The sequence below is a fragment of the Plecotus auritus genome (assembly GCF_963455305.1).
Source record: "Plecotus auritus genome assembly, chromosome: 5".
Lineage (NCBI taxonomy): Eukaryota > Metazoa > Chordata > Mammalia > Chiroptera > Vespertilionidae > Plecotus > Plecotus auritus.
This window is the reverse complement of record NC_137776.1, coordinates 11454139-11475196: the sequence shown is the minus strand read 5'-3', so window position 1 is coordinate 11475196 and position 21058 is coordinate 11454139. Positions and strand designations below refer to the sequence as shown.

Here is a 21058-nt window from a genome sequence, read left to right as displayed (position 1 = left end):
TAAAATGTACATTCTCAAGCCTCAACCAAAATCTACTACAGAATATCTGGAGATCAGACCTGGGAATCTCCTCTTTTGATAAGCTTCAGATTATTCTAAGGTACACGGATGTTTTAAGAATTTGATCACCGACAAGAAAAAATAATTATGAGAAACAAAAATAAAAATTATGAGAAACAGTCTCAGAATAAAACACTTCAGGATAAGACCTGTAATACACCTACCTGTGTAGCTTTGTCCCTCATGCAAGGAGCAGTTTGACCATGATTATCACGAGGCCAGTGCCCTGCAAGGTATGGAGCAGCAAGTGTATCCAGAGAGGAAGTGCGGCGAATAATAGTAGAGGGGCTTGAGGAAGGCGGTCGTGTTTTGTCACCTAAATTTAAGGCAAATATATTTATTTTAAAAATAGATGACAGAAGGAAAAAAGTAGAACCTAAGTTTTAAAATAGTCAGGAGTTTTCTAACTAAAATATAAAATATATATAACAAAAAAGAAATTACAAACTACTAGAGGTCTGGTGCACAAAATTCGTGCATGGGTAGGGTCCCCAGGCCTGGCCGGCAATCAGGGCCAGCCGGGGCCTCCCTTCCCTGGCTGCTGGCTGGGGCCTTCCTTCGTTCCATGCCACCCCCTGGTGGTCAGCGCACATCATAGCAAGTGATCAGTCTCCTGGCAAACTCCCATGGGGGCAATTTGCATATTAGGCTTTTATATATAGTCTGACTCACACAACATTGGATGAATATCCAGGGAATTATACTAAGTGAAAACAGTCAATCTTAAATGATTTCATTTATTTAACGTTTTTGAAATGACAACATTTTAGAAATGATGAAAGATTAGTGGTTGCCAGGGGTTAGAGATAAGGGAGGAAAAATAAAAGTACTGGGAGAGAAGCAGAGACCCTTGTGATAAGGAAGTATTCAGTATCTTGACTGAAGTGGCAGATATAGAAACATACAAACAAGAGTAAAAGTATAGAATTACACACACACACACACAAGAGTACAAGTAAAATTGAAGACATCTGAATAAAGGAGTGAATTGCACAATGTCAATAATCTGGATATAACGTTGTAGAGTAATAGTTCTACAAAATGTCATTGGGGGAACTCAGGCAAAGTGTACAAAAGACCTTTGTTTTATTTCTTCCAACTGCAATTATCCCTACAAAAAAAAACACCACCACCACACATACACAGAAAAGACAAATGTATATCTATCAATTTAAAAAGTGTTCATCTTGGTTTTAAAATTAAATTGGTATATGTAAAATACTCATTCATCATTATAACCCATCTATACTCAAAAGGATATAAGGCAGTTAAGATAAAGTTAAAGTTATATTTTAACCTATTTCTATAAAAACCGTATCTTAGTGAGATTTTGTTACAATGAATACATTGCAAGAAACCATATTAACCAGGCTACAGGAGTTATAATTAAAGCCACATATGCAAAAATTTTTGCATTTCAAGATACAGATAGTTATATACTTAGATGTAAAAAATAAAATACTAGAGGTAATAGGAAGTTAGAGGTGATGCAGAAAAAACACACTCGTATCTCTTTTTTTTTTCCTTTGATGTGGGTTAGGAGTAGGCTTATGCTGCAAATTTAAAAAAAAATAAGAAGCTTAAATATATTAAACATAAATATATGCATAAGTAAAATTATATTATACTACTAGTAGTGGCCTGGTGCACAGATCCGTGCACATTGAAAGGAAATTAATTAGAAGAAATATTTTAACATCACTATTCACCCTTTCTCTATAGTAAAAGTGTCAACCAAATTCACAATTGACAATGACAGGTCGAAACACACCCATGCGACTGGCACCAGCAAAAACTTTATATGTATCGTGCGTGCGCAAGTCAACTTAGCCTTTTATCTATGTACCGGAGTCGCGAGGCTGTGGTGGGCACAGGGGCAGGTCTTGGCCCATCCTCCACGCCCCTGCCTGGCCCCTCCCACTGTGGCCCCCGGTCCCCTGTCTGCAGGCAGCCCTGCTCCTGCCGCCACCGCTGGCCCCACTTGCACCCGCTGACGGCGTGGAGCGATTGGGGCCGGCGCCAGCAGCGGGTGCAAATGGGGCTGGCGCCGTCAGCGGGTGCGAACAGTGGCTGCTGCCCTGATCGCCGCTCAGGAGCAGGGGGAGGTAGAGAAGCCCTCAGGGGCGATTGGGGCCGCCAGCCACTGCTCACACCACAGGAGCAAAGAATTTCCAGGAACCACCAGAGGCTCACCCTGATGACAGTGACCAGTGCCCTGCCCTGGTCTGGTACGTTCACCTGCTCCACAATCCTGCCACAGCCAATGCCCACCATGTTTCGTGCTCTGACGCCTGCTGCTGACACCCGCCATGTTCCACGCGCGCCCCTGGTGATCAGTGCACATTATAGCGACTGGTTGTTCGGTTGTTCCGCCATTCGGTCTATTTGCATATTAGGGTTTTATATATCTACTAAAAGCTCAGTGCATGAAAATTCATGCACTGGAGGGAAGGGGACCCCTCAGCCCGGCCTGCCCCCTCTCACAGTCCGGGAGCCCTCAGGGGCAGGAGGCAACCTGGCGACACCCCCATCACACCTCTGCTGCTGCCACTGCCGGCAGCGCGAGCCTCAGCTGGCCCTGGTTACTTGAGCCTCGGGCGGCCCTGGGTGACTGGGCAACCAACATCTGAGACTTGCCTGCACCTCAGGCGTCAGCTGGGCAGCCACCATCCAAGGCTTGCCTGCGCTTTGGGCTGGCCCTGGGTGGCTGGGGGGCTGAGGGAACTGGGGGACTCCATAGGCAGATGCGCAGAGCGGCCAGGCCCGCCGGCCACCCCGGCAGGACTGAGGAGACTGGGCACCGCCATCTTTGAGGATGAGGTAGTCAATTAGCATATTCCCTCCTTATTGGCTGTGGGCCCCAACATCTTCGCAATGGCGTGAGGGTCAATTAGCATATTCCCTCTTTATTAGACAGGATACTAATAAAAGGGTAATATGTAAATTGGTCAGGATGCCCTCACAGTAACAACCGAACAGCAGGCTGCATGGGGCGACCAGGCCGGTGGGGAGGCCGTGAGGGGCGACCAGGCCGGGGGAGGAGGGACAGTTGGGGGCGATCGAGTTGCCATGCAGAGGCAGTGAGGGGTGATCAGGCCGGCGGGGAGGGGGAGGGCAGTTAGGGGCAACCAGGCCAGCAGGCAGGTGAGCAATTAGGAGCCAGCGGTCCAGGATTGTGAGAGGGATGTCCAACTGCCGGTTTAGGCCCAATACCTGGGATCATGCCTAAACCAGCAGTCGGACATCCCCTGAGGGGTCCCAGATTAGAACCAGGCTGAGCTGAGGGGACCCCCGCCCCGGTGCACAAATTTCATGCACCGGGCCTCTAGTCTACACTAATAAAAGAGTAAGATGCAAATTGACTGTACCTTCATAATGCCCACCAGCCAATCAGGAGTGAGCATGCAAATTAACCCAACAAATATGGTGGGTTAATTTGCATACGCAGGCGTCGAGCAGCCAGGGGCAGGCGTTCTGCAGCCCCCCAGCTGCTCTGAGCCTCTGGGCAGCATTGGAAGGCGGAAAGGCGGCTCCGGGCCGGAGCAAAGGCGGTGCCAGCAGCCAGGGGAAGGAAGGCCCATTCTTTCACGAATATAAAAGGCTATGTCTACCGGTCGCTATGACACACACTGACCACCAGGGGGCAGACACTCAATGCAGGAGTTGCTGTGATGTGCACTTACCATTTACAAAGAAACGGCAGCGCAGACCTGGCACCAACAAAGCAACACTCGGCTTCCCCCAAGTGGGACACAGGCCCCACCACAACCCCGGAGTGACAGTGCACTAAACACTAAATCGCAGCCGACGCTGCTGAGACCCCATGGCACAAAATGCGGCCCACAGCCCAGCCCAGCCTGAAAACGGTGGCTGTGGGTACCAGGTAATGATGTCACATAGCAACGCCCGGCTTCCTCTCCCTAGCAACAGTCCATCTATAATAATAAAAGGGTAATATGCTAATTAGACTGGACAAAGCTGGAGCTGGAGGGAAGCCAGCCTGGGTCCTGGGTGCCAGAGGGCGGCCTGAGGGAAGCCAGCCCAGGTCCTGGGTGCCAGAGGGCGGCCTGAGGGAAGCCAGCACAGGTCCTGGGTGCCGGAGGGAAGCCAGTGCTGGCAGCCAGGGGAAGGAAGGCCTACTCTTGCCCAAATTTTCATGCATCGGGCCTCTAGTCTACATATATAAAAGGCTAATATGCTAAGTGTACGTCCAGGTAACAACATCACATAGCAACGCATGACTTCCTCTTCCTAACGACAACTAGCCTCCTTGCAGTTTCTTCAGCCCAGGAACACCACTTGCTTTATAGCCAAGTGCAAAAATTTCACAGTTTAACCAAATGTCTGTGAAGCGTTTTCCTGTGCCTCATCTCATTTGATCCTCACAGAAGTCCTGGAGTAGGTAGATAGGAGACTCGGTGGAATCCTATTTTCTTTTCATTAGCCGGAAAATGGAGATTTAGAAAGTTTAGAAACTTGACCCAACTGAAAAGAAGTAAGAAATGGTGGACCTCGAATATGACTTCAGGTTTTCTCACTGTGCAGAATATAGACAAATACTACTACAGTTACATATTTTACCCTTTGTTCTCCCTGCGTGATCTACCATAATAATGTGCTTCGTGTTGATATTTACTGCTGTGTTGCTGACAATTACCTGAAAGAGAAATCTATATATATAAAAGGCTAATTGCTAAGTGTCCCTCCCACCATCCGACCAGTCGCTATGACGCACACTGACCACCAGGGGGCAGACACTCAACGCAGGAGCTGCCAAGACACACACAGGCCATTTACAGAGAAACAGCAGCTCGGTCCTGGTACTGACAAAGCAACACTCGGCTTCCCCCAAGTGGGACACAGGCCCCGCCACCACCTTGGAGCCATAGCCCACCAAATCACAGCCGACGCTGCTGGGACCCCATGGCGTAAAATGTGGCCCACAGCCCAGCCCAGAAATGATGGCTAGTCGCTAGGGAGAGGAAGCAGGGCATTGCTACCTAACATCATTACCCATTGCCCACAGCAACCGTTTCTCGCAATCGGGGACTGCTGGCTCCTAACTGCTCACCTGCCTGCCTGATCGCCCCTAACCACTCCGCCTGCCGGCCTGATCGCCCCCAACTGCCCCCCCCGCCCGACTGCTCGCCCCCAACTGCCACCCCCTGCCAGCCTGCTCCCCCCCAACTTCCCCCCCTCCCAGCCTGCTCGCCCTCAACTGCACCCCCTGCCAGCCTGCTCGCCCCCAACTGCCCCCCCTCCCGGCCTGCTCGCCCCCAACTGCCCCCACTCCCGGCCTGCTCACCCCCAACTGCCCCCCCTGCCAGCCTGCTCCTTCCCAACTGCCCCCCCTGCCATCCTGCTCATGCCCAACTGCCCCCCCGCCCCGCTGGCCTGATCAGCCCCAACTGCCCTCCCCTCCTGGCCCTAACCACCTCTGCCTCAGCCCCGCCACCAAGGCTTTGTCCGGAAGGACGTCCGGAAGGTCTGCCAGTCTAATTAGCATATTACCCTTTTATTAGTATGGATGTGACCAATAAGATGCAACTCTATTATATGACCTATATGTTTACAGTTTAAGACAGGGCATTCATATATGACAGCCACTATTGTATTGGTTGTTGTAATTTTTTAATTTGACAATCTAAGGGAAAAGAGGTCAGTGTCCCTTATTAAATAGGTACTGCATGTTTTAAAATTCAACATGGCGCCGACCGATATGGCTCAGTGGATGAGCATCGACCTATGAACCAGGAAGTAAAAGTTTGATTCCCGGTCAGGCACATGCAGGGGTATGGGCTCAATCACCAGTGGGGGCTTGCAGGAGGCAGCCAATCAATGATTCTCTCTCATCACTGATTTTTCTCTCTCTCTCTCCCTCTCCCTTCCTCTCTGAAATCAATTTAAAAATGTATTAAAAATATGTAAAATTCAAAAAAAAAAACAACCAACACAGAACACCAGTTAAAAATCACGAATCTAAGGGTTGACCTTTAAACTAGGCCTCCTACGACTATTAGGGTTTTCTATAATGAAATGGAGGTTTAGAAAAGTTATACATGGTCACATGTAAAAATACCAAACATTTTCTCTTTCGAGCTCCCGTCCTATAAACCCATTCATTTAAACATTTTCTAAGGGTCTAGGAGCCAGTGCTAGGCCCTAAAAATTAAAAAAAAAAAAAAAAAAAAAAAAAGAAACTAAGTTAAAGTCTGCTCTAAAGAGCACACAGTCTCCATCTAGCTTGTCATTATTCCATTTCAATCCAGGTTCCCAAAACTGACAGGATTTGGTGCCTAATTATGAGGGAGTTAAAAGGGGGAAACTTCAAGAATCAAAGATAACTCAAAGATTCCCAGCCTACATGAACAAAAGTTGTATTTATAACGAAGCCCAGAAGAAGAGACTCTGATAGCTGACAAGACCCTTTATCATCTGGCCTCTCCAGCCTCACTTTCTGGGCTGTGCTACCTCAATCCCTACCATGCTGATCAACTTTCAGTTCCCAACACGTGCCATGCTCCTGCATGCCTCCGGGCCTCCGGCCCTTTGTCTCTATTAACTGACCTTCATGTCCTTTCTTTGGTTTGGCTAATGCATCTTTAGGAAACACATCAACTTCTAAGTCAAAAGCCCTCTTATCTGCTGCCATGGCATGGTTCACTCAAATGGTCTCTTGACAGTTCTAGTGCTCCACGAGATAGTGAGACAGACATTGGAGAGCAGGTGTTTTATTTTCCTCATCCCAAAGACTAAGACAGCACTTAACATATAGACAGAGAAGAGAATGACTTCTAACGTTACTATCCCTCTCAAACAAGGGCAGGTGCATGCATTAAATTCAGACACTATTCCAAAGTAAGTTGACAAATATTGCACGGTATCACTTACATGTGGAATAAGAAGAAAAAAAAGTCAAACTCATAGAAACATAGAGAAGGAAAAGAGGTTGCCAGGAGGGTGCGAAAGGGGGTGAGGTGATAGGGAGAGGTTGATGAAAGAGTACAAACTCTCAGCTATAAGTATGTAAGGTCTGAGATCTTATGTATAATACTAGTGGCCCGGTGCATGAAATTCGTGCACATTAAAAGGGGATTAATTAGAGGAAATCCTATCTAATAAAGAGGGAATATGCTAATTAACCATCACTCTGTCACAAAGATGGCTGCACCCACAGCTGAGGCCAAGTTCCCATAAGGAGCCTTAACAAGCAATCAGCAGGGACCTGAGGCTATGCCCTACCCTGCCCCCATGGGGCTTGATAGGGGACCTCAGGCCATGCCCCCTACCCAGCAGGGCTTGACAGGGGACCTCAGGCCGCCTTCCACACCTGGCAGGGCTTGACAGGGGACCTCAAGGTGTGCTTCCTGTCCTGGTCCTGGGCTAAGGGACCTCAGGCTGCTCCCACCGCCCCAGTGCCAGGCCAGGGGACCTCAGGCCACGCCCCCCACCCAGCGGGGCTTGATAGGGGATCTCAGGCCATGTCCCACACCTGGTGGGGCTTGACGGGGGACCTCAAGGCACGCCTCCCCACCCTGGTCTGGGCTGGGGGACCTCAGGCCACGCCCCCCATCCTGGCGCCAGGCCAGGGGACCTGAGGCTACGCCCCCTGCCCAGCAGGGCTTGACAAGGGTGGGACTAGCCAGGTCTGGATCTATTCCAATGAGAGGGGGGCGGCCAGATCTGGGCCTCACGCGATTTTGAGGCACATGTGGGTGGGTGGGGACTTGACTCTGGGTCCCATTGTGTGCCCCAGACTCTGACAGGAGGAAGGTTTTCATACACATTTTACTAATTTTCTTTCATGTCTGACACTTCTATTATAGAGAAAGGGCAAATTGCAATATTAATTTACTTCCTCTAATTAATCCCCTTTTAATGTGCACGAATTTCGTGCACTGGGCCACTAGTAATTTAATATTGCTATTTGCCCTTTCTCTATAATAGAAGTGTCAGAGATGAAAGAAAATTAGTAAAATGTGTATGAAAGAAAACCTTCCTCCTGTCAGAGTGTGGGGCGCACCACGGGACCCAGAGTCAAGTCCCCGCCCACCCACAAGCGCCTCAAAATCGCGTGAGGCCCAGACCCGGCCGCCCCCTCCCCCGCCCACTGGGCTAGATCCAGACCCAGCCAGTCCCACCCTTGTCAAGCCCGCTGGGCAGGGGGCGTAGCCTCAGGTCCCCTGGCCCAGTGCCAGGATGGGAGGCGTGGCCTGAGGTCCCCAGCCCAGACCAGTGCAGGGGGGTGTGCCTTGAGGTCCCCTGTCAAGCCCCATTGGGTGGGGGGCATGGCCTGAGATCCCCCGGCCCAGCACCAGGGGGGTTGCAGCCTCAGGTCCCCCATCAAGCCCCAATGGGCAGGGGGTGTGGCCTGAGTTCCCCCAACCCAGCACTGGGGGTGCACCTTGAGGTCCCCTGTCAAGCCCAGCCAAGCAGTGAGGGTGGGTGCAGTCTGAGGTCCCCCCGCCTGGTGCTGGGGTGGGGGGGCGTGGCCTGAAGTCCCCTGTCAAGCCCCACCTGGTAGGGGGTGCAGCCTGAGTTCCCCCGACCCAGCACTGGGGGCAACCTTGAGGTCCCCTGTCAAGCCCAGCCATGCAGGGAGGCGCAGCCTCAGGTCCCGTCAAGCCCTCCTGGGTAGGGAGTGCAGTCTGAGGTCCCCCGGCCTGGTGCCGGGGTGGGGGGCGTGGCCTGAAGTCACCTATCAAGCCCCACCTGGTGGGAGGCATGGACTGAGGTCCCCCAGCCTGGCGCTGGGGCAGGGGGAGCAGCCTGAGGTCCCCTAGCCCAGCACCAGGACGGGAAGCGCACCTTTTGAGGTCCCCCATCAAGCCCTGCCACCGGGTGGGGGGCATGGCCTGAGGTCCCCTATCAAGCCCCATGGGGGCGGGGTAGGGCATAGCCTCAGGTCTCTGCTGATTGCTTGTTAAGGCTCCTTATGGGAACTTGGCCTCAACTGTGGGTGCAGCCATCTTTGTGATGGAGTGATGGTCAATTAGCATATTCCCTCTTTATTAGATAGGATGGTGACTATAGCTGACAACACTGTTGTATAATTGAAATGTGCTAAGAAACAGAACTTAAATGTTCTCACAAAAGGAGGAGGAGGAGGAGGAGGAGGAAGAGAAGAATATGTGAGGTGACGAATAAACTAGATAGGAGCAATCCTTTTACAATGGATATCAAATCACGATGTACACTTTAAATGTCTTGCAATTTTATTTGTTAACTATATCTCAATTAAAAAAATACATTCAAAAAAATCAAATCTTGCCGAAACCGGTTTGGCTCAGTGGATAGAGCGTCGGCCTGCGGACTGAAGGGTCCCGGGTTCGATTCCGGTCAAGGGCATGTACCTTGGTTGCGGGCACATCCCCAGTAGGAGGTGTGCAGGAGGCAGCTGATCGATGTTTCTCTCTCATCGATGTTTCTAGCTCTCTATCCTTCTCCCTTCCTCTCTGTAAAAAATCAATAAAAAATATATATATATATTTAAAAAAAAAAAATCAAATCTTCACAGAAGTTAACTACAATAGGGTGTGGCATTAAAAATTTCAGTCAAAGGAGTTCGGAACTCCTAAACCACCTGTACTAGTTCAACTGGTTCCTATGTTGCTTCAATGACAGTGGAGCATCCCAAACCATGGCCCTAGGTATTACATTATAAAGGCTCTAAAACCTGACCAGCTACTGACTTAAAGGCTGTAGTTCCTGTTATCCACAAAATCATTTAACAAGAAGAAGGGATATACTAAACGTAATTATTTGTTCAAAAAGGGGGGAAACCCTAGCAAGTGTGGCTCAGTGATTGAACCATGAAGGAGGTCATGGTTCGATTCCCAGTCAGGACACATGCCAGGTTGTGGGCTCGATCTCCAGTGTGGGGCATGCAGGAAGCAGCCCATCAATGATTCTCTCTCATCACTGATGTTTCTTTTTCTCTCTCTCCCTCTCTCTCTAGAAAGAAAACAAATCAATAAAAACATATTTTTAAAAAATCAATAGAAAAAATATCCTCAGGTGAGGATTAACAACAAAAGTACAGTACAAGTCTAAGATGCTGCAAATATTAAGTTCTGATACCCTGATTATTAATCTAGAGACCTCCATCTCTTGTTGCTCTTGCCACTTCCTCCACCCCAATAAACAACCAAATTCATACACAACATAATGCATCCAAAGTAAGGGAGAAATTAGCAAAAACACAACTTGCTATCTACGTATCAGCCACACTGCAAAAAATAACTTTTACACATGCTGTACTAAAGCCACTTTTTCTAATGAGGACTTTTCAGGTTTTCTTTTGGTGCTTGTAGTCACTTTTTTTGTCTTAGAGTACAGCAAAGTCACAGTGGGTGGAGATGAGGTTTTCAAGGTCTGCACTAGGGTCTGGTGACCTGAATTTTTATCAAGGACCCTAAGTGATTCTGATGAAGATGAACTAGACCACACTTTGAGAAAGAGTTCTGGATGTTCACGGGCAATATTCTCTCCAACGTGAAATTTCATACAACCAGGAAAACTAAGCCTACATTGGCAATTTATATTACATTCACTAAAACTAGAAGCAAACTAATATGATACACAATAGCCAACTTTTATGATGAGGTACAGTACTATTTTAAAATTTCTCTCATGTAATCCTTACCACCAGATGGAAGTGATATCCATCATGACCTTTTCATACAGATGAGAAAGCTAAGGGTCAGAAAGTTATTCACTTTCCAATATCACATGGTTTCTAGGTGGCAAAACACAGGTATTAAACCCAGACTGTCTACCCAAAGCCTATACTCCTAACCTCCATGTTATGCTACCTCTCCATTTCAAATATATGTATTTGACATTTTATTAAGACAAAATGAGGTAAAAAGAGGGAAGGCACAAAAACAAACCTCACCTTCTTCATTATTTTATCTACAGTTAACACTGTTGCCAACTTACCTTCCTCTAAGCCAGTGGTTCTCAACCTTTCTAATGCCGCGACCCTTTAATACAGTTCCTCACGTTGTGGTGACCCCCAACCATAAAATTATTTTCGTTGCTACTTCATAACTGTAATTTTGCTACTGTTATGAATCGTAATGTAAATATCTGTGTCGCGACCCACAGGTTGAGAACCGCTGCTGTAGGGCCTAAGACCATCAGAAAACACAGATATTTACATTACGATTCATTAACAGTAATGGGAAGGTAGTTCGGCTGTCCAGTCTAATAATACAATTACACTTTTATTATTATAGACTAGAGGCCCAGTGCACGAAATTCATGCATGGGGGGAGGGGGTCCCCCTCAGCCCAGCCTGCACCCTCCCCAATCCAGGACCCCCCGGGGGATGTCCGACTGTCGGACATCCCTCTCACAATCCAGGACCACTGGCTCCTAACTGCTCACCTGCCTGCCTGCCTGGTCGCCCCAAACTGCCCCCCCTGCCAGCCTGGTCGCCCCAAACTGCCCCCCCCACCGGCCTGGTTGCCCCCAAGTGCCCCCCCCCACTGGCCAGGTCGCCCCCCAACTGCCCTCCCCTGCTGGCCTGGTCACCCCTAACTGCCCCCCACACCGGCCTGGTCGCCCCTAACTGCCCCCCCGCTGGCCTGGTCACCCCACGCAGCCTGCTGTTCAGTCATTTGGTTGTCCGTTACTAACCCCCCTGCTGGCCTGGTCGCCCCACGCAGCCTGCTGTTCGGTCGTCCATCCAGTTGTTTCGGTCATGAGGGCCCCTGGCTTTTTATATATTAGGATAGTCAAGCTATGGAAGCAACTCAAGTGCCCATCCAGAGATGAATGGATAAAAAGGCTATGGTACATTTACACAATGGAATACCAATCGGCCTTAAAAAAAGAATGAAATCTTACCTTTTGTGACAGCATGGATGGACCTAAAGAGTACCATGCTAAGTGAAATAACTCAGAAAGAGAAAGAGAAATACCATATGATTTCACTTATAAGTGAAATCTAATGAACAAAATAAACAAACAAAATAGAAACAGATTCATAGATGCAGAGAACACAATGACAGTTATCAGCGGGGAGAGGGGTTGGAGAGCTGGGTGAAAAAATAGAAATTGGTAGTTACAGTACAGTCACAGAGATGTAGATTGCAGCATAGGAAATATAGTCAGTAATAGCAATGATAAATGCATGGGGCCAGGTGGGTACTTGAAGCAGTGGTACATGATTTTCAAACCACTTTGCTGTACATCTGAAACAAATACAGAAAAATATGGGATGTAATTGAAAAAAATTAATTATCTGTCAGAGATGGGCGCTTGGATTACCTTATTGCAGCAATTTTCAACCCTTTTCATCTCATGGCACATAAACTAATTACTAAAATAATATATTTTATGCTGATCTGACAAAAAAAATTGGTATAATTTTGATTCATTCACACCAGATGGCTATTGTTGTGTTGGCTATTGTCATTTTTTTATTTCACAATCTAAGGGAAAAGAGTTCAGGGCCCCTGACTAGTCAGGTATTGCATGTTTTAAAAATTCTTGAGGCACACTGGTTGAAAATCACTGCCAAACAGTAGTCAAGAAAAGGGGAGTTCTCAAAGAGCCAATGAGTAGCTCTAAACCTGGAGGAAGAAGGCAACTGTGCAGGAATTGAGCAGAATAGGAACAACCCTTTAAGGATCCTGAGACCTTCAACTCAGGGACTTTTAGATACTGGATCCCTAATAAAGGTTATGGCATCCAGTTCATCTCAGAGACACCCAGAAAGTGGTAGCCTGATCTACATGGACCCTGGAATTTGAGTCAGATGAGGTTTACAAAACTATATAAGGTGGACACTTCCCCTCTACCAGTAAAGATTTCTAAATTTCACTGAGGCTGTAAACTGACCTCTAATCTGAAAAACTCTTCCTTAGGCCCTGGCTTTTAGCTCAGAGATCAGAGCATCATCCCAAAAAGCTTAGGTTGGGGGTTCGATCTCTAGTCAGGGCACATACATGAAACAACCAACAAATGCATAAATAAGTGGAATAACAAAGAAATGTTTCTCTCTCTCTGTTTCTCTCTGTCTCCCTTCCTCTCTCTAAAATCAATCAATAAATAAAATAGCCCTACCCGGTTTGGCTCAGTGGATAGAGCATTGGCCTTCGGACTAAGAGTCCCGGGTTCGATTCCAGTCACGGGCACATGCCCGGGTTGCAGGTACTCGATCCCCAGAAGGGGTCATGCAGGAGGCAGCCAATCAGTGATTCTCTCTCATCATTTTTTAAAATATATTTTTATTGATTTCAGAGAGGAACGGAGAGGGGAGAGAGAGATAGAAACATCAATGATGAGAATCATTGATCAGCTGCCTCCTGCACGCCCCCTACTGGGGATCGAGCCCACAACCCAGGCATGTGCCCTTGACCCAGGCATGTGCCCTTGACCAGCATCGAACCTGGGACCCTTCAATCCGCAGGCCAGCGCTCTATCTACTGAGACAAACCAGCTAGGGCCTCTCTCATCATTGATGTTCTATCTCTCCCTCTCCCTTCCTGAAATCAATAAAAATCCTATATAATAAAAGGCTAATATGCAAATCGACCAAACAGCAGAACAACCGGTTGCTATGACACACACTGACCACCAGGATGCAAACACTCAACACAGAAGCTGCCCCCTGGTGGTCAGTGCACTCCCACAGGGGGAGCACCGCTCAGCCAGAAGCCGGACTCACAGCTGGCAAGTACAGTGGCGGTGGTGGGAGCCTCTCCCGCCTCCACAGCAGCACCAAGGACCCCTGGGGGATGTTCACCTGCCCGCAGGGAGTAGGCCTAAGCGAGTAGGCCTAAGCCGGCAGGCGGACATCCCCCGAGGGGTCCTGGACTGCGAGAGGGTGCAGGCCAGGCTGAGGGAACCCCCTTTCCCTAGTGCATGAATGTCGTGCACCAGGGCCTCTAATAAATAAATAAATAAATAAATACTCTTTTTCCTTTTCTCTCCTTACAGTTTTAGTCTGAGAAAAAAAGCAAAATGCAAATGGTCTAGTTTGTGCTACGAAGACTTGAAATCTGAAAATTGTTCTACTCTGCATGGAAGTTCACTAGAGTGAAACAAGAATGCAATCCTGGACAGGAAGCTATCAGACATCCACTTCAGTATAACTTAGTAACAGATGGTATCCCTTTTCAGTTGAGAGTGCTGCATTAGAAGAAAAAGAGTTTTTTACTTTTGGGGGGTTTTTTTGGAGGGTGGGTAATGAGAGGGTTAATTTAACAGCATGAATACTCTATGGAATAACAGATATGAGGGAAGGGAGCTATGAGAAGCATGAAGAATGGGCACGTCAGGAGCCTGGGATCCCTGGAAATCCAACAACTCCGTTCTAGAGATCAGAAGAAAAGAGCACTTTTCTCCACACATTGCCAATACCTAATTTTACCCTCTCCCTAGACTGCTGCTCTGCTTCAAGGGCCAAACTGTTAAGAGGGTAGCCAGAGTCTATTATCAGAATGCAGTCACCACCTCCTACCTCCATCTCTACTGCCCACTTCAGCAGCTCTCCTTCCCTTCTACCTGCCACACGCGATGCCAGCTCCAGAGGTCTGAAAGTAAACTGAAGCAATTATGTTCACCAGATACCTCAAAGAGTTACTTCAAAAACTAAGCACATGCAACTTTGGTGTGCAATATATTTCCCAGGTTCTATCTTACACATCATAAAGCTACCTCCTTGGTATAAGGTAAAAAAAAGATAGTTTTGAAGTACCACGCAGCAGAGTTCAAATATCAACTCTAATCCTTGTTACTTAAGCTCTCTAAAACCTGTGAAAATTAAAATGAGAACTTGTAGGTAAATCACCCACCATTATGGCGGAAGCTCGGCAAAGTGGTAGCTATTATTTGAAGAGGATGTTCTAGTACTTTTAACAATCAGTTTTTAAAAAGCACTTTGCATTTTCAAAATATTTATATCAGTACTCTGGCTCTAATTAGAAAACACTATTGATCATTTTTCAGGGCAATTCTCTCTAAAAAATCCGATAAAATAAAATGTGATAAAATAAATAGGAAAGATTCACCCTACTCCCTGCATTTCGGAATGAACCTTTGAAATCACTTCATCTGTTTTATTTGGTTAGGAAGTACTGTACAGTTTCCTGAAATTCCCAGCCATTCAGCCTGAGAGATTTTCACAGAAATTCCCCAGAAAAAGGGAAGACAAAGGTATATGTTGACAGTATTAACACACAAGCTAAAACCACCCATATCTTTCTTCACTAGATTCTAACAGGAAGGCAACCAGATAATAAATTTTGCCTCTATTTCCCCAATCTGAATTTCTCTACTGAGTTACTCTTTATGAATGACTCTACTAGAATCCAACTACTCCGTTCAGGACCTTTCCAGGGACCTTTCTCAGGTATAGAGAAAAACAACAACGTTTAGGTCCCTAAAATAATAGAAAAACCCTGGATTTTCTTTTTTTAGAAAAACAAATGAATGGTTTTACATCCTACACACAAAATCCATCGGTATATCGGAAATACACGCAGACCCTCAGACAAAGCCCATAAACCTTCCAAAGGAATCTTCTTCCTTCCCTTCACACTCAGCCTCACGGCTCCGCAGGGACCCGAATCTGCTGTGCTGACGTATTCAGCCCCGCAATCTGGGACCGTTTTGTGAGAGAAACACTTCGCAGCGGTGTGTGCTATGTTCACAGGAACCATGTCACTAAACAAAGTGACAGCCCACTCCCGGCCTCACCACCAAAGGAGGGTGAGCAGGTCAGCAGGAACCAGCGGGCGGCAGAACCCAGGTTTGACATCCACACAAATCAGAACGAGCACAAGGTTAGCCGCGGCCCCTCCGCGGTCGGGGACAAGCGTGGACTGGCTGAGGTGAGGGATGAATGAGGCGGGCGGGGACCTGCGGGGGGGAAGGGAGGGCCCCGGGATGGGGGGGTGGGGGGCCGCGGGGCAGGCGGGTCCGCCCCACTCGGGCCCCGCCCCCGGCCGCCCCGGCCCCGCCGCAGCGCCGCAGTCCCCGCGCGGTAGCGACGCGCGCCCCGGCCCCTTCCCCGCGCCGCCCGGCCCCCAGCACGTACCTGCTTTGCAAACGGGGGCGCTGGGGCTCCGCCTCTCCGGGGAGCAGCGGCTCTGCTCCGGGGACCGCCTCCGGTGGCGGACGCGGGCCGGGGGTGGGGCCGCGCTCACCTCGCCAGTCCACAGGTGGGTGGGCGACGAGCACGGCGACGAGACGGTGCCCAGCAGCGGCGGCGGGGGCTGCGGCCGTGGGGGGCTCCCGCGGGCTCCGGGCGCGGCGCCGCGCGTGGGGCTGGTACCTCGCGTGGAGGTGGCTGACACGCCGGTCTGCGTGGCCACGGTGGGGCTGGTGCGCGCCGCCGCACTCCCGCCGCCGCGAGTGGGGCTGGTGCTGCGCGAGGCCGTGCGCAGGCCCCCGCCGCCCGAGGGGCCTGAGGCGCCACCACAGCAGCCACCGTTGTTGTTGCCGCCGCCGCCGCCGTTGCTCCGCGTGGGGCTGCCATGTTGCTGCTGCTGCTGCTTCAGCTGGAACGGAACCGTCGCCCTCATGGGCTGCAGGCGGCTCCCGGCTCCCCCGGCCGTGGCGACCGCACCGCCCCCGAGGGAGCCGGCCGGCGTGGGGGACCCATTGCGCCTCATCCGCTGGGACATGGTCCACACTCCCCGGTGACTGGGCGAGACGGGGGCGGGGGTTGTTGTTGGGTTGAAGGGGAAAGGTTCTCGAGGCCGAAGAGAAGGCCCCGCGACGGGGTGACGAAGCCGGAATCCGGGGTGCGGGGGGCGCCCGGGCCGCGGCCGGCAGCGAGAAGGTGGTGCAGCCGCAGCCGCCGCTTCTCTTCATCAACAATAGTGTCTCCGCCGCTGCCCCCGCCCCCCGCGCACGCCCATTGGTGCAGCGTCAGCCGCGCTCGAGCCGCTCCGCCGCGCCCATTGGCTGCCGGCAGCTCGGGCCCTGGCCCCCGGGGCCTAACAGAGCCTGGGTTTGCGCGGAGACCGTCCGCTCTTTAACGAGAGCAGCCCGCCCCCGTGGGGGGAGCGGGGAGAAGGCCGTATGTGTAGCGTGAGCGCGCGCGCCACTGTGTGTACACGTGAGTGCGCGCGCGCGCGCCTGGCCACGCGCGCCTCTCGTCCACGGAGGGCAGCCCGGGGCGCTCAGGCTGGAATGTTGCCAACGAGAATGTCCCGAAGCAGAGCCGTCCCCAGGGATGTCTCAAGTCTTTCATCACTGTTTCCTTTCCCCTCCGTGTGCCCTGACCGAGGCCGTGTCCGTGGCCTTTTTTCTTGATTCTTCTGTTCTGTCCTAATTCCATCCACGTTTGGGCAGGGCTCACAGGAGAAGAAATTTAGTTCATCTGAATGGCATTTGGCACCTCGTGTCCTTTTTAATTCAGCTTTACAAAGAGCCAGGTCTCCGGGAGATTAGACTTGCTTGTTAGAGTGCACTTTTAGGTTGTGTCCACGAAGTCCAGTTACCAAATGCTGTTACCGCCCCCCTGTATCTCGAGTCACCAAGGATTTATTTTCATCAGCTGCTTCCCAGTCCCCTGGCTCCTCGGGAAGGTGCCTGCTACCCTACAAGTTCGTGGAGGGCCTTCGTTTACAAAGGGCCTTATTTGATCTTCACAATCATTGTTTGAGACAGAACTGGACTAGCCGTTCACGTTATCTAGTGCAGGAAACAGGTCTCTGTGTGACGGGCAAGAACTCGGGAAGACAGGCAGCAACGTTAGTTCTAATATAACCTTAGGGGCTGCTCATGAAGACAAAAAAATGGTGGAATCTTACTGCGCATACTCACCTCTCGGGCTATAAATTGCTTGGCCATGACCTCTTTTCCCTTTACTACTTTATTAAATGTACATTCTAGACAGATTTCATCTTGTAAAAATGTGGGAGTGGGAGATGCGGTATGATTTGCTCTGGACCCGAAATTCTACTGGGTCCCTGGGCATTGCGGTGGAAAGCCTTTGAGGACCTAGAGAAGAGAGATCCCAGATCCACCACCTTCTCTGACCTTTTACAGGTCCCTAGCCAGTTCCCTTATCTGTAAAATGCAGCTAAACAATGCCTTCTCTTTCATCCGAAGGTTGTGATTATTAACCAAGGGGTAAACTAGAATGTGGTATGTACAAGGTACTCAGCAGTTCCAGAGTCTCCATGTGATTCAGAGGTCCACATCTCTCCTTTTAGCCTATTCCTTCTCTCTCTCCCACGACAGAGAGGCCCCAAGTCCCAGAAAATACCTTGTTGGCTGGATAGATCTAACATCACTACCCATTCCCACAACCTGGAGTGAAAACGAAAATAGCTTCTCACTAGACAGGACATACAGGAACCTGCCGGCAAGATCCATGCAGAGAGATAAGGCTGGCCTTAAAACAGGAGAGAAGATAAGCCTTTAAATAAGGATTTCATGGAAGCTGTATCTTTGTCCTGCACACAGTAGGAGCTCTATATATTTACTGAATTAAACTGCAGGAGTTCAGCAGCCCTAGTGTCTTGGGCTTCCTGATCAATCACTTTTTTAAATTAAATCTGTATTGTTGAAAGTAAACAGCCTGCTGGCATGGCTCAGTGGCTAAGTGTTGCCCTATGAACCAGGAGGTCACTTTACCCATCAGGGCACATGCCCGGGTTGTGGGCTTGATCCCCAGTGTGGGGCATGCAGGAGGCAACCAATCAATGATTCTCATCATTGATGTTTCTCTCCCTTCCTATATGAAATCAATAAAAATATATGTATTTTAAAAGTATTACATATGTCCCCTGTTTCCTCCATTGACACTTCTATCCCGGCCCTGCCCCCATGCCTGATCAATCACTTTTGATGTTACCAAACTAGAGACCTATTTGTTGAAAGCAAGAGACTTAGCTTTTCTGAGCTAACGTACTCATTTCAGCACAGAAGTTTGTTAGATCACAGAGTTAAAATGTCCTTGGCTCAATCATGAGTTCACCTTTTGCTTCTAGTCATGTTTCCTATGGAAACGGAAAACTCCATAGCTCCAGAAAATGCTCTTTTTCATCTTGACAGCTTACCTCACTCCATCAGTTTCGGACTTACCTAAATGAGAGCATGTCAGCTGAAGCAGGTATTAACCATTTCAGCCCCCTTTGTCACTTGGCCAACACTGGATCAGTTTTTAGATCAGGGAGGCCACTTAAACTAGCTTCCTCACATTTACAATAATACCATGCTTCCCTGTTGTAGTTATTACAACACAATTATATACTTTCTTCTTAATGTTAAGCTCTTGGCTGCCTTCTATGTGCAGAGCCCTGTGAGAGACATTGGCTCTACAGCAGTGAACAACCCACAAGCTCCTTGTCCTCTTGAGCATACATCTGTTGGAAACAATGAACGAAACAGGTATGGGTGCGCACACACACACACATTACCACACACGTGAGTAAATTGCCAATTGCAAAGTCCTGTAACGGAAGCCACAGAGTGCCATGAAGGAGAACAATGGAGACATAGCTAAGCTAGGTGGAAAGGACGTTCTGAAAAGGTGACATTTAAGATGAGACCTGAAATATAAGAATGTGCTATCCATGGAAAGAGCATTCCAAACAGGGAATAGTTGCATAGAGACTGAGAAAGGAAAAAACTCTGTGTGTTTAAGGAACCCAAGTAAGACCAGTGTCAGCAAAGGGGAGAGTCGTTCAGAGATAAGACTGAAGAGACTAGATGATACAGAGACTTTTAGGCCCTGGTAAGGGATTCGGATTTTACTTATCTAAATGCAATGGTGTATCTTGAATAAAGCTGAGTTTACTCATTGCCTGTATCAGCATAGCACCTCATTCAAAAGAAACAACAGATAACAAAACTAAAAATGAAAAGCAATCCAGTATTTACTGAAGTCTATGAAAGGTACAAAAGGGAAATGTCTGGGCATGAGTCTCAGTAAACATGATTTTAAAACTCTTGATCCATCTAAGTTCTACTCAGCACAGCAACAGTCTCCAATCTCTCTTCTCTCTAAATATTACCCCCTCTCCCCCAAAACTAGGCCAGACCTGGACCTGGATCTTCTTTCCTTGGCCTCATTCTCTCACCTTCAAAAATCCATTCTTGCTCTATCCTTTCTGACCTCACAAATTCTGCATCTCTACTCCAGAACCCAGGAGTAGAAAGGTATAGGAATGAAAGAATACTTAAATTTTCTGGTTTTTAAATTTGTTTTGTGTTTGTTATCACTACTGTTTGATGTTGCTTTCACACTGGGAATCCTCTCTGGCCACTGTGCAGAGAATGGCTTATAGGGGAGTAAGAAGCAGCAAGGCAAATAATGTAGCACCTGTTGCAAAGAAGTTCGAGCAAGGGGGATTGCAGAGAGAAAAACAGTGGGTGGATTAAAAATCTACCTTCTAGGTAGAACTAATTTGTGATAGGTGATAGGGTGAGGGAGAGGAGCTGTCAGGAAAGGCCCCCAGGTCTCTGGCTTGAACACCTTGGTGGGTGGTGACCTGTTACCAAGATGGAAAGAGAGGAGGGAGGGACAGTTTTTGGACCAAAATCAGTCTAGGTTTGGATGTATTATGTTTGAGTCTATTATGAATTATTTAAAAGGAGTCATCGAAAAGGCAGCTGTAGGTATAAGACAAGTTCTGAGCGGTCAGTCTGGGAGGTATAAATTTGGGAGTTTGGGGCAGATAGATGTTATGTGTGGCTGTGTGAGCAAATGAGATCACCTAAGGACTTACTGCTACTTCTCGGTCTTAGCACTGTACACTGTGCTCAAAAACATTATAATTTAAGCTCCTGTCTGTCTGTCTTGTTCTCCCTTGTGTCCTCATGCCTAGGACAGGGTCTGGCACATGGTAGGCACTCAATAATTTCCTGTGAATGGAATACATGGTTTAGCAACTGTACCATTCACAGCAGCAAAACAGTGATTTCAATCCCCTGTCTCTCAGACGCCAGTCCATTTGCTTTCTCCATAGGATGGTGCTCTCTCTAGTTCAGCAGTCTCAAAACCAGGTGAGAAAAGCAAGTGCATGGT

At 48.7% G+C, this 21058-nt stretch overlaps 1 protein-coding gene across 2 annotated transcripts in view; it reads right to left on the bottom strand.

Annotated features, from left to right (window-relative positions):
• FAM117B (family with sequence similarity 117 member B) overlaps positions 1–16918 on the bottom strand; it is a 64048-nt gene extending 47130 nt beyond the window's left edge. The window contains exons 1-2 of one of the 2 annotated variants that reach the window (XM_080669735.1): positions 16112–16918; positions 225–376 (exon numbers count right to left, since the gene is read on the bottom strand). In XM_080669735.1, the coding sequence (XP_080525861.1) occupies positions 225–376; positions 16112–16700 (741 nt within the window). In that variant the 5' untranslated portion in view covers positions 16701–16918. The remainder of the gene's footprint in view (positions 1–224; positions 377–16111) is intronic. The other variant, XM_080669736.1, reaches the window with a different exon arrangement.
• Between the last annotated feature and the right edge of the window lie 4140 nt (positions 16919–21058).